The 13,211-nt window shown below is 34.5% G+C and overlaps 1 protein-coding gene across 1 annotated transcript; it reads right to left on the reverse strand.

Moving 5' to 3' along the window:
* Positions 1–898: 898 nt before the first annotated feature.
* LOTGIDRAFT_156778 (hypothetical protein) lies at positions 899–5,461 on the reverse strand (the record flags this gene model as incomplete). Its single annotated transcript, XM_009048051.1, has 4 exons — positions 899–931; positions 2,267–2,454; positions 3,007–3,085; positions 5,267–5,461. The coding sequence occupies 4 exons, from the start codon at positions 5,459–5,461 to the stop codon at positions 899–901; spliced, it is 495 nt and encodes a 164-aa protein (XP_009046299.1).
* Between the last annotated feature and the right edge of the window lie 7,750 nt (positions 5,462–13,211).

A 13,211-nucleotide genomic window follows, 5' to 3' on the forward strand; every position in this document is an offset into this window, starting at 1 on the left:
ACAAAGATGTTGTATATTCCCAAGTTAAATGTAGGTGTTAAAAACCAGACTTTAAAGTAATATCTTCTTATCAGGTAATGTGAAAGACACAGCTTTCATAAAAATTGGGAGTAAAATATGATTAAAATGAGGAAAAAGCATGAGCCCATGTATTAAACTAACCTTAAAGTTTAGAAATAAGACAGCTATATCATCATTTCTTATTCTATTAACTTGAACCTCTCAAAGGACACAGTAGTCCTCTCAAATCAATAGTCGATGTATTAGTAGAAAATATAATGAAGTTAAAATAAAATAATTATAAAGATGAGAAGTCACAGACAATATTATTATACCAATTGACAGAGATAATTCAATTACATCACATTGTATGAGAAAAATATTAACAATTTTCTAGATGAATTATCCACTGTAGATTAAAACTCTATTTCACACTATTTTTCTCAAAACAGAAGAAAAACTATTTTTCTGACTTTAGCTTGTTAGATTTTTGTCTACAGTTACAGGATTGAATTTTTCCCAGAAAAGATTAATAATAAATTGATATATCAATGGGCTTTTACCCAAAACCATTTATCACCACTATATTCCTTTATCACCACTATATTCCTTTATTACCACAATTATACAGAAATTATATATTTTAAAGAAAATAAACAAGCTACAAATATGGTTACTATTGGGTACCACAAATAATTGTCCAAATTAGACAAGTGAGGAATAAGAAGGAATTAGAATTTTATATTAATTTATTGAGGTTATATTTGGAAATTATTGTCTGTACAATGATTGATTTTAAATCAGTCCTTGGACTGAAAATTTCATTGCCATTACATTGTATTGATAAAACAGTAAGTTCAAAACAAAAGTCAATGAATTCTTTTTTAATTCTATATTTCTAATCTGGATTTACCCCCAGTAATCTCTTTCCCTGGGAATATTACATAAAATCCCAGGGATATTTACTATAGTATCCCCTGTAACAAGACCTACTTTTCAACATCTAGACAAATCAAAATCACTTAAATACAACTGAGAGAGAATGTTGCTTATCCTGTCACTGGAACATTTTAGTTGTTATAGCAATGATCGTTGAAATTAGGGGTTTTCACAAACAAATAATATAGTTGTTCCTCCCTACAAAAATCTTATTTAGTAAATAAACATCTTTATTGATTGAATAATTGACATTAATAAATCAAAATAGGGTATCAATTATCAAAACACTAATGAGTTGCAAGAATTGTGGTCAAGATTATCAAGCCTCTTTTCTTTTATATAAGTTCAACTAATTACTCGTTCTAGATAATCGCGTCAGTTTGTCGACAGTAGCCATGTGCACCGTTGTGTAAATTAGGAAATAAGCATTGTAGCGCTGTAATCATTATTAGACATTCGGCATGCACCACGTTACGTTGAATCTTGTTATTATTATAATGGTATTACGGAAATGTAACACAGAGTTTTTTAAGCATGTTCTAGTGTTTTAATAAATTTTATTTTTATTATTTCAATCGGGTACTCTAATTGGCTGTTTGTTTCTTCTTGCCTGTCAATCAGCTTCAAGCTTATTAATATTCATGAGTACGGATTCATTGTATACCAGTTGTGGAACCAGTACACTGATTCGCGGCGACTTCAATAAGATACACTCATTACACTGACCCCACAACTGGTATAAAAACCTTTGATTTGTTAGAGACTGTAGCAATGAGTGACAATGGCGCGAGTCCATCTGAACTCTGTCAGACCTGCTTGTAATCTTACATTGTCAGTTTGTTTGGTATCTGTCGATTTGTACCTATAATTCGCGGGGAACTAGCCAAAATCTTCCTGGGTATTCATATACCCTAGTTTAGTTACCGGTGAGTTACCGCTGCAAATGCAGTTTTTTACCCCTTTTATAATCTTGAGTAATTAACCAGGATTTAACCGGGTAACAAACGGTTATTGCAGACAATTACCCGTTTTGTAAAATTCACTAACCTTTTCAACACTAAATAAAAGTAAGTTTGACCACTGAAAGGATGTCTTCATAACCAGTCTTAAACACGACTTTTGAAACTTACGTTAAAAGTTACTATCTATAAGATTGACAGGTAGGTTTCTGTTGGTAAACAAGAGGAAACAACTTGCCCCTGAAACGCTCTACACGAGCAAAATTAGTTGAGATATACACAACAGATCATGGGTTTTCTAACAGAAATGTTTTCTTTCTGTGTTCTGAATATATAACTAAGTTAGAATGAAGATGTAAAGTACATACCTGATCTATAATAGATGAAGAAGATAAATTATGTCTGTTCGATGGTTTTAACAACAATGAGTTAGTTAAACACTGTTTATTAGACTTCTCCAATATAGATTCATCTAATACATCATGATCCTTCTCACATTCTGGTCTAGTACGTCTGCCATATTTTTTACCACCCAATACAAATTTTGGACTAATACCTATATATATATATATATATAAGAATAATTTGTATCAAATCATGAGGAATTACCAAGAGAAAGCTAACATTTCCTTAATGTAATCCAAAAGAGAACAAATTTAAGGAGGTAGAAATATGTCAAAGTCTTCCCATAATAACTAATAAATTTTCATTTAATTGTACAATACTGTCACAATTCTTGTCAATATAATTATATTGTATATATCATAACATATAGCAGAATAAATGTATTGTTTGTTGATTTCAACATATATTGCCTATCAACACAATAAGTAATGGCCTTTTAAAGAAAACTGAAAACTGTAAATTTTGTATGTCTCCTTGCATTATTATAAATTTGTGAGATTCAATCTCATTAAAGACACTTAGGATATGAATGAACATTCACAAGCCAAGTTAGATTTATTTAGGCTAGATGAAGAGCATAACTTAAAATGTCTTCATTTAAAAATAAAAATGCAAATAGTCCATCCAACCAATGACATCTTTTATCATGAGTGAGTAAATGATCAATAAATAATTAAAAAAAAAACAACACTCTTATACATACCTGATGGACTGTTATTTGTTTCATTTGAGTTTTCTTTGAGTGAATTTAAAAAGGCTCCTTTAAAATTATCAAAATATATCTAAGAAATAAAAAGATACAAGTAGATTGTTTGACAAATTAATACCCATACACCCATCAATCATACCAGTAAAAATAACAAGCCACCATTGTAATGGCAGACAAGTCATCTGAGCGGTTGACAAGAACTACCACTAAATGAAGTATTGCGAGAGTAACATTTTCATACTGCAATGACTTATTTTCAACAAGTTTCGTCTAAATAAGTCCAGAATTTTGGTTTTCTACAGTTTTACGAGCTAAAGATTGAACACATATATACATATATAAGAACAAAGGCAATAACTCATATGAAATATTTTTCTATTTTCTGCTTTTCAATAAGGTTCGGGTGATTCAACAAAGTTTCTTTAAAATTTGTTCAGAATTATGCCTTGAATGAGTTTTCAAGAACTAGGGCAAGAACTCATATCAAATATTTTTTCGATTTGTCTTATTTTCAATAGGGTTCATCCTTAGGAGATAACAAGCATTGACCCCAAATTTTATCAAAATCCATCAAGTAACCAGCTCTCTACACACTTTCAACTAAAAATTGAAGGGCCAATTATTTTTTGGATTAAGTTGATCTTCTATAGGGTTCAACCATGGAAGATTGCAAACTCTCACACCAAGTTTTGTCAAAATCCATCAAGAAACCAGCTCTCTATCGTGTGCACAATAAATTGAACCTGTTTTCAAGAACAAGGGCAATAACTCATAACTCATGTGTGACCTTCAATAGGGTTCATCCTTATGTGGTAAAAATCTTTGACACCAAATTTGATTAAAATCCCTCAAGAAACCAGCCATTTATTTTGAACGCGTTTTTAATAACAAGGGCAATAACTCATATTCAATATTTTTTCGATTTGTCTGATTTTCAATAGGGTTCAACCATGGGAGATTACAAATTCTCACATCAAGTTTTGTCAAAATCCACCAACAAACCAGTTCTCTATCATTTTGATGGAATGGTTGAATGGAAAAAAATAGGCGTCTTTCCAAATATATCTGAGTTTGGCACCTTTGGAGGTGCAGAAAATTCAAACAAAAGAGGGCCTAGTTTTGATGTGTCTACACCAGCCAACAACTTTCAAAAAACCTATCAGAGACTTGATCGGTCACATAACCTAATTTCCGTATTTGCTATGTTTTGATAAACATAACCTAATTTTGTGCATCTCAGAAATGATCAATAATTTACATGTGCAACCTCTGTATTTACATTTTTTGATAAACATGGGTTATCTCTACAACGTCAACCTGCAGAATTTATCCTATCATTTGAAAGCAATGTTAAATTTATCATTTATTTTTAACGTATACAAAATGGCTGATTTCATTTAATACCAAAGCTTATAATCCAAAGCTGTAATCGGAATTCCAAGTGTCGTCTTGTTAGCAAATATTTCAGTGAACAAAGTCACATGATAAACTAGAGGATTTCAATAAATTGAACGTAGTTTTCAAGGACAGGGGTAAAAACTCATATTAAATATTTTTCGATTTGTCTGATTTTCAATAGAGTTCACCAAGTTTCGTCAAGAAACCAGCTCTCTATTGTGTCCACAACAATTATGGACGGACAGACAGACGAACGGGTGATTACGAACACTCACACCAAGTTTCATCAAAATCCATCAAGAAACCAGCTCTCTATCATGTCTACAATAAACAAACAGACGTACAGACAGACCTACCATGACAAGACAAGATAATATATGACAGCATTATAATGTGGGCATATAAAAATCTGCCATGTGCAGAACCAAAAGATTTGCTCAGTTTATAGAAGTGGCTGATATATCCTAATAGCCACACTTTTGCAAACATACATATAGATATTCCCCTTTTCTTACTACACGTCATTCACTTGAAAACTGTATCGTGTAATGTATAAGATCTATTAATTTTCTGCTTCGTAAGAGTAGCATTGTTCTCAAATTGTCACAAATAATTCTGGTTCTTGCGTAAAATATTTCTAACAGTTGATTTCTCTACTTTATATTTCTCAGCTTAACCACATTGAAAAACATTATCTCATTCACACATTTCAATTAGATTAATTCAAACTCAAAAGATCTCACACTTACATAGATCATAAGTAAGCTAATACCAAGTTTCTCTCAAAAAGTGATGCATTCTTTTTTGCCAGTTTGTTCCATAGCCTGGCCAAGGAATTAAAAATAATATATTTCACCTTATCAATGCAATTTTCAGTTTCAAGCTGAGCCAATAAGAAATTATGTTTCTCTTCTAACTCTAGTTTATCACATAGAGTTCTCAGCTGAGATTGTGTTAAATAGCCTTTATTATCATCATCACAACCATTAAAAACCTCCTTTAACTGATCAAAATATATTTCATAACATAGATCATCATCTTCACTTGCCATAGTTTAATGTTACATCATGTTTCAATCTAGGAAAAAAAGATACTGAGAAATAAAATTAAATTGCTGGTTTGAAAATATGATAGAAGCAACAATTATTCAATAAAATGAAATCTTATGATATCTCAGTCAACAAAAGAGGGCCTAGTTTTTATGTGTCTACACCAGCTAACAACTTTCAAAATAGCTATCAGAGACTTGATCTGTCACATAACCTAAATTCCATATTTGCTATGTTTGGATAAACATGGGTTATCTCGACGTCAACCTGCAGAATTTTTTCAATGCAATGTCAAACTTATTATTCATTTCTAGCATATACAAAATGGCTGATTTCATTTAATACCAAATGTCACAATTATTTATCAGCCAAATTTCCTTATAATCCACGGCTGTGATCAGAATTCAAAGTGTCGTCTGCTAGAATATATTTCAGTGAACGTGATAAACTAGCAGATTCCATTTCTGCAGAAAAATTCTATGGAACACAATGTACGCTATATTCTTATGTTGTTTCAATGAATCTTAGCAATAAATTACTCTTAAGTTTTACTTAAAATCTTATTTTGATAGTCACTATTTCTTTTTTCAAATCATTTATCTTTGAAGGAATTGTCATTAGTTATAAGGAATACATAAAAAGATAAATACTAAGAGAAGTTAATTATACCACCTAGTATCCATACAATGTGTTTTTCTAGACTTATTTATAGATCAAACATTGTACACGAAAATTGGGAACGCAATTTGCCGCCGTTGTCGAGTTGGTCACTCATGCAATATGGGTCAAAGCGAGATTCATAAAGAAAACAAACCAATCTAACTTTTTTGTAGAATACCTGAGGAAACATCTAAGACATAAAAAAATATTCGGATTCGGTGTTGAATCCTTATATGCACGAAAATAGGTTACACCAATGTATATTCGAGTCGGACACTTAGCCTAAGACTACACTAAATTATTCAATTTATTATGTTGTTTGAGTCTGAGTATACTACGATGTTATTATAAACGACATACATCAGCATCTGATTCTATAATCAATATGATTATATTGTCAGCGAAATTTCAAATAATTAGTAATTTTATCCACCGGTAGCCCAACCTAAAATATAATTGAGCAAAACAAAGACTCCACCTTTTCCGGTCAAGATAACTCTAACCACAGTTCTATGCTCTAACCATAGCTATTCTCTAACTCGTTCCTTACAGACCACAAAGATGTTTTATATATCCTGTTCATCAGTTCTATATGATATTATGATCTAACATGAATTAATTTACCGAAGTGCTCTATGTCCAACAGTCCATGGTTCATTTGTTTGATATAAAACTTCTACTCAACTTCAACTTCAAAATAAAATTGATTGTGTTGTTTGAGTTGGACAGGACAAAAGTCAACAGTCTGAAAATAGCCTAGACTACTAATACAGGCTATCCTACTGAACATAAAATTTAATTCTCAAGAATGGTCAATATGAGTATATATTCATCAGTGAACTTACCTGGTGTCATAAAGTTACAACAGAATCCCTGTAAAATCTAGAAAATTTGAATATTCATAAAACTAAGTCATTATTGAAAAGCGCTTTATCATAATATTTAGCGTTTTTCAATAGTTAATTGCATTTTTATTAAAGCGATACTACGTCTTAGAATACACTCGCCCTGTGGCTAATATTTGTGTTTAATAGTGACCATTGGTTAAATAAGTATGCAGCACACTTTATCAAGTTTGAAAAATCGACAACAAAACTATAATCATAATTTTTTAAAAAGTGAGCAAGCCATGAATCCGTTCAGTTTGAGAAAAAAAGAGTCTGGGCAATCAACGCTAAAACAGGAAACAATCATCTTCCGGTGTATACAAAAAACTTTGCCAATGATTAATATTCGTTGAAAATTGTGTCAATGGTGGAGTATTCATTCTAATTTATATGAGTTGCTTTTTCGCGGAGTCGCTTAATCTCCTACGAGGTATCATTATTGCGTCTTCAAAATATGACAATGTCGAGGTCAATTCAAGAGTAGAGGTCAAGGACGCGGGAAACCCCACTTGAGAGTTACTTCGCCTTGAAAATTACACCTGATTTCAAAATCGCTTAATGGATGTATTAAGCGTTTTGGAAGAAAATATGCAAGAAACCACAACAAACCGTTTGATGTAAGTTTTATTCAATTAAAATTGATAAAATGAAATAATAAACACAACCAAATATGGAATTTCTTGATTTTTATGCTTGGAGGCCAGGTTAAACGTAATATTAATTTATTATGCTTAGGGTTCAAAGGGACAATTAAAGTAAATACACAAGAGTAGTTAGACAAAAAAACAAAATATCCTACAGCAAGGCGACTAAGTCTACATATATATATATCAACGGAAAATTACGAAATTTTATAGAGATCAGTTTCATTGTGATATTGAAACGCAATAATATAAAGACATTCCACAAAGAACTGTAGGCTCTACAGTGAGTATCAGTTGCACTATATTGCTTACGACGTTTTGGACCACAATTTTTGGATCAACACAAAAAATAATATTTATAATGTGGAGTAAGTCTATAGGAATAGGGAGAATATATCGTTCAAGGGGGAAGATGTGATGTGATTTATATTAATGAAACGTTTCGGAAAAGATTCGTCTTTGTCTTTACTCAATCCCAACACAAACAGTAAGACAGCTTGTCAGGCAAGGTAATGTACGCCGAACTACGCCCACTGCAGCTCTAATTTTGAATAAAAATATTTGGCAGTTCAGTAACAATCACTAGTATAAAATATTCAACCTTCAGACATACACTTCTTTTGAACTTTTTGGGGTGATACTGAATAATATTACCAAGTTTTGTCAAAATCTGGGCTTTCTAGAGTGTTTATATAGGCCAAAACTTGGCCTACAACAAACACTCACACCAAGTTTCGTAAAAATCTGTTAAAAATTGTGACTTCAATAGTGTTTACGAGCTAAAAATAACTCTACAAATATTTTACGAAAGATTATAAATGAAAGATAAGTTGCCAGGCAAGGTATTATACGCCGACTGGCAGCTTTGATTTTGCATAAAAATATTTAGCAGTGCAGTAACAATCACAAGTATGAAATATTCAACCTTCAGTCATACACTTCTTTTCAACTCTTTAGGGCGATAATGAAGAATGTTGAGTACGAGTTTTTGCCCTTGTTCAAATTTTAGCTCGTAAACACTCTTGAGGGCACAATTTTTTGATGGATTTTGACGAAGATGTTTTGTGTAAGTGTTTGTTATCACCCATGGATGAACTCTATCGAAAAATCAAAACAAAAAATGTTTTATCACGCCAAAATCTACTTCTAGAGTGTTTACGAGCTAGAAATTGAACGCGTTTTCAAGAACAAGGACAATAACTCATACTAAATATTTTTCCATTCTTCCTTTTTTCGATAGTATAGCCTCTGGGATTATGTTTTGTACTTTTACACAGATTTCGGCTTTGTCAATACATCAATGTTGAAGGAGGTTTATTAACAGTTATAATAATCACAGTACAGTACAGTGGTCAGTAGTAATTGGTTTATGGAAGTTTATAATATTAGGAATAATACATATCTAAGAACTAATGATACGGATGATGATGTGATGATTGACTAAAAAGACAATAATAAAATTTTTAATTAGACTTTAACTTTAACAATAACTCATTCTATGACTGTTTGGTAACGCCTGATTGCTGGCATATGATTGACTAGGATGACTTTGACTAGATGTGGGCAAACGCCATGCAGTGTGCAATGAGGGAAATTTTGTCAGGACAGCGACATTAGCCTACTCTTATTTTCGATTTCCAACTGTCGAGGGATCTTTACGTAAGTAAAAAAAAAGGTTGATGAAGATGTGTAAATAGTAAAAAATAAGACATAGCAGGCGCATGTCCAAATTGTGTCACATTTATCCTAGACGCATTTTCCAAGTAAGCCCTTCCGATCCCAAACACCGACAAGGGAAAATCGAGTCGAAAAATCCAAAGATGGTTGGAGCCATCGCGAATGTGTAAGTAATGTATGTGGGTGGTAAATACACTGCATTGGGGTGGGTGGAAATATGTATTCGAAGTAATAAGGTTTAAGGTATGATAAGGCGTACGATACTGTGGGTGGTAAGTAATGTGTACGGGTAGTAATAAGGCGTACGGTAATACACAATACTGACTGGTGGTAAGTAATGTGTAAGGGGGGTAATTAGGCGTACAGTAGTACACAATATTGACGGGTGGTAAGTAATGTGTAAGGGTGGTAATAAGGCGTACGATAATACACAATACTGACGGGTGGTAAGTAATGTGTACAGGTGATAATAAGGCGTACTATAATAAACCATAATGATGGGTGGTAAGTAATGCGTAAGGGTGGTAATAAGGCGTACGATAATACACAATACTGACGGGCGGTAAGTAATGTGTACGGGTGATAATAAGGCGTACTATAATAAACCATACTGACGGGTGGTAAGTAATGCGTAAGGGTTGTAATAAGGTGTACGATAATACACAATACTGACGGGCGGTAAGTAATGTGTACGGGTGATAATAAGGCGTACTATAATAAACCATACTGACGGGTGGTAAGTAATGCGTAAGGGTTGTAATAAGGCGTACGATAATACACAATACTGACGGGTGGTAAGTAATGTGTACGGTTGATAATAAGGCGTACGATAATACACAATACTGACGGATGGTAATAAGGCGTACGATAATAAACCATACTGACGGATGGTCAGTAATGTGTAAGGATGGTAATAAGGCGTACGATAATACACAATACTGACGGGTGGTATGTAATGTGTACGGGTGATAATAAGGCTTATGGTAATAAACCATACTGACGGGTGGTAAGTAATGTGTACGGGTGATAATAACCCTGTGTTCTTGGTTACCACCCTCAGCTCTTGTTCACCACCCTAGCTGTTGTTCACCGCCATCAGTTCTTGTATACCACCTTTAGTTCTTGTTTACCACCCACAACTCTTTGTTACCACCCTAGTTGTTTTTCATTAACCTAGCTGTTGTTTCCCACCCCAGCTGTTGTTCACCACCCTCAATACTTGTTTACCACTCACAATACTTGTTTACCACTCTCAACTCTTGGTTACCACCCTAGTTGATGTTCATTAACCCAGCTCCTGTTTACCACCCCAAATCTTGTTTACTGCATTCAGCTCTTGTTCACCTACCCTCGGTTCTTGTTAGCCTCCCTCAACTCTAGTTTACCACCGACAATTCTTTTTGCCACCCTAAACTCTTGTTCACCTACCTAGTTGTTGTTTACCACCCTCTGTTTTTGTTTAACTCTTAGTTACCCTAGATGTTGTTCATTAACAATTAACTTGTTCAACACACCCAGGTCTTGGGTGCCACTACAATACTTGTGTAACACCTACAATTGTTATCCACCTTAAGCTTTTGCTCACCTACCTAGTTGTTGTTTACCACCCTCAACTCTTGTTCACCATCCTAGCTGTTGTTCAGCACCCTCAGCTCCTGTTCACCACCCACAGCTCTTGTTCACCTACCTAGTTGATGTTTACCACCCTAACACCCTCAGCTCTTGTTTACCACCCTAGCTATCGTTCAACACCATCAGTTATATATCACCCACAGTTCCAACCAACCTAGTTGTTTTTCATTAACCTAGCTGTTGTTTACCAACCCCCGGGTCTTGTTTGCCACCCACAATACCTGTGTAACACCCACAATTCTTGTTTGACACCCTAAGCTCTGGTTTGCCACCCTAAGCTCTTGTTCACATACTTAGTTGTTGTTTACCATCCTCAGCTATTGTTCACCACCCTGGGTTATTTTTACCACCCTAGCTGTTGTTTACCACCCGTAGGTCTAGTTTAACAGTCACAATTCTTGTTTACCAACTTACATTTGTTTACCACCCTCAGCTCTTGTTCACCACCCTCGTTCCTGTTTACCACCTGCAGATCTTGTTTACCACTTTCAGCTCTTGTTGACCACCCCCAGCTCTTGTTTATCACCCCCAATACTTGTTTACCACTCGCAATTCTTGTTTGCCAACCTCAACTTTTGTTCACCAGCCGATGCTCTTGTTGCTGTTAACCACCCTCGGCCCTTGTTTACCACCCTAGATGTTATTGATTAACCCAGCCCCGTTTACTACCCAAAAACCTTTACTGCCTTCAGCTCTTGTTTACCACCCTCGGTCTTTGTTTACCACTCGTAGGTCTAGTTTACCACCCGCAGTTTCTGTTCACCACCCGCAGTTCTTGTTTACCACTTCCAGCTCTTGTTCACCACCCTCACATCTTGTATACCACCCCAATATTTGTTTACCACTCACAATTCTTGTGTTCCACCGACAATTCTTGTTAACCACCCTAAGGTCTTTTTTACCACCCTCAGCTTTTGTTCCAGCTTTCTTAAACTAATAGGGAATGTCAGGAATTCGCGTTTTTGGGAATCCGATTCTAAAAATCTTCAAAGGGTGGGATCTCCCACACACTATATAAAAAATCCTTAAATTTGCCGGGAAATGTCAAGAAAAAACGCTTCCGGGCTTAAAAAAAAACAAATGCAGAGCCACGTGAGGTTTGTAGGTGACATGAATATCGAGACTAAATTTCATAGAAGTGATTCAATTTTGACAGTTACCAGCCGACAACTTTACTATTGGAATATCAGAGGCCGGAATAGAGGCAGATGCTTCGTTCTATCGTATCATAGAACTGTAATGATCGTATTAAAAAGTGGTCCACTATGGAGGGGGATCGTTGCCAAAAGTATTCACAAAGTCAAACTTGAAATCCACGACCTGTATCTTTGACATGGAATACAGGTAATTTACCTGTTGTAATAGTCGCTATCGTCCTGACTTCTGTTTCCGACAGTTTCCGCCAAGCTGACTCTGAACATAACCGCGATGACAACATCACATTTTTATACGCTCACATGAAATGGGGGGCGTATATTGTCGTCACCCTATCCATCCGTCCAAAATTGCTCGTAAACACTCTACAAGGCACAATTCTTGATTGATTTCGATGACACTTGGTATGGTTGTTTGTAATCACCCAAAGATGAACCCTATTGAAAATCAGAAAAATAGACTTATTGCCCTTCTTCTTAAAACGCTCGTAAAATTTCCAGAAGACATAAATCTTGACGGATTTCGATGAAACTAAGTATGAGTGTTAGCAATCACCAAAGGATGAACGTTATTGAAAATCAGAATAATCGAAAAATAATTAATATGAGTTATTGCCCTTGTTCTTGAAAACGCGTTCAATTAAAAGAGTCTGTTTGAATACAGCATTATCCAGCAAACATTTTGATAATTTTAGGCAATGGTTAAAAACTATAAAACGAAAGTTTTTATCAACAACCAAACCAACAACACACAATTTGAACTAATCCAACTACCAACTATTACGACTACCAACAATTACCTAAGTTGCGATATTCGCAAGTTAACTTGTCACTTACCACCCAACTAGGTAGGATTTCTAGGGTAATGGTCAATTTAGAGCTCAAGGACACGTTGTAATGTTTATGAACCACATAAAAAAGACCTGGTCTTATGAAATTTAGACGATTTCCAAAAATCCGAATGCATTTGAAATAGGCCTAGACATTAGTGATGAACGATAAAGGGTAGTAGAGTAGTATAAGACCTTCAATATGTTCGCACGGGGATTCCCCATTTCATTCCATGGGAAGAGTGCGAACATATTGAAAGGTCCCAAA

Source organism: Lottia gigantea (assembly GCF_000327385.1).
Source record: "Lottia gigantea unplaced genomic scaffold LOTGIsca_12, whole genome shotgun sequence".
In the NCBI taxonomy this organism is placed as follows: Eukaryota; Metazoa; Mollusca; class Gastropoda; family Lottiidae; genus Lottia; species Lottia gigantea.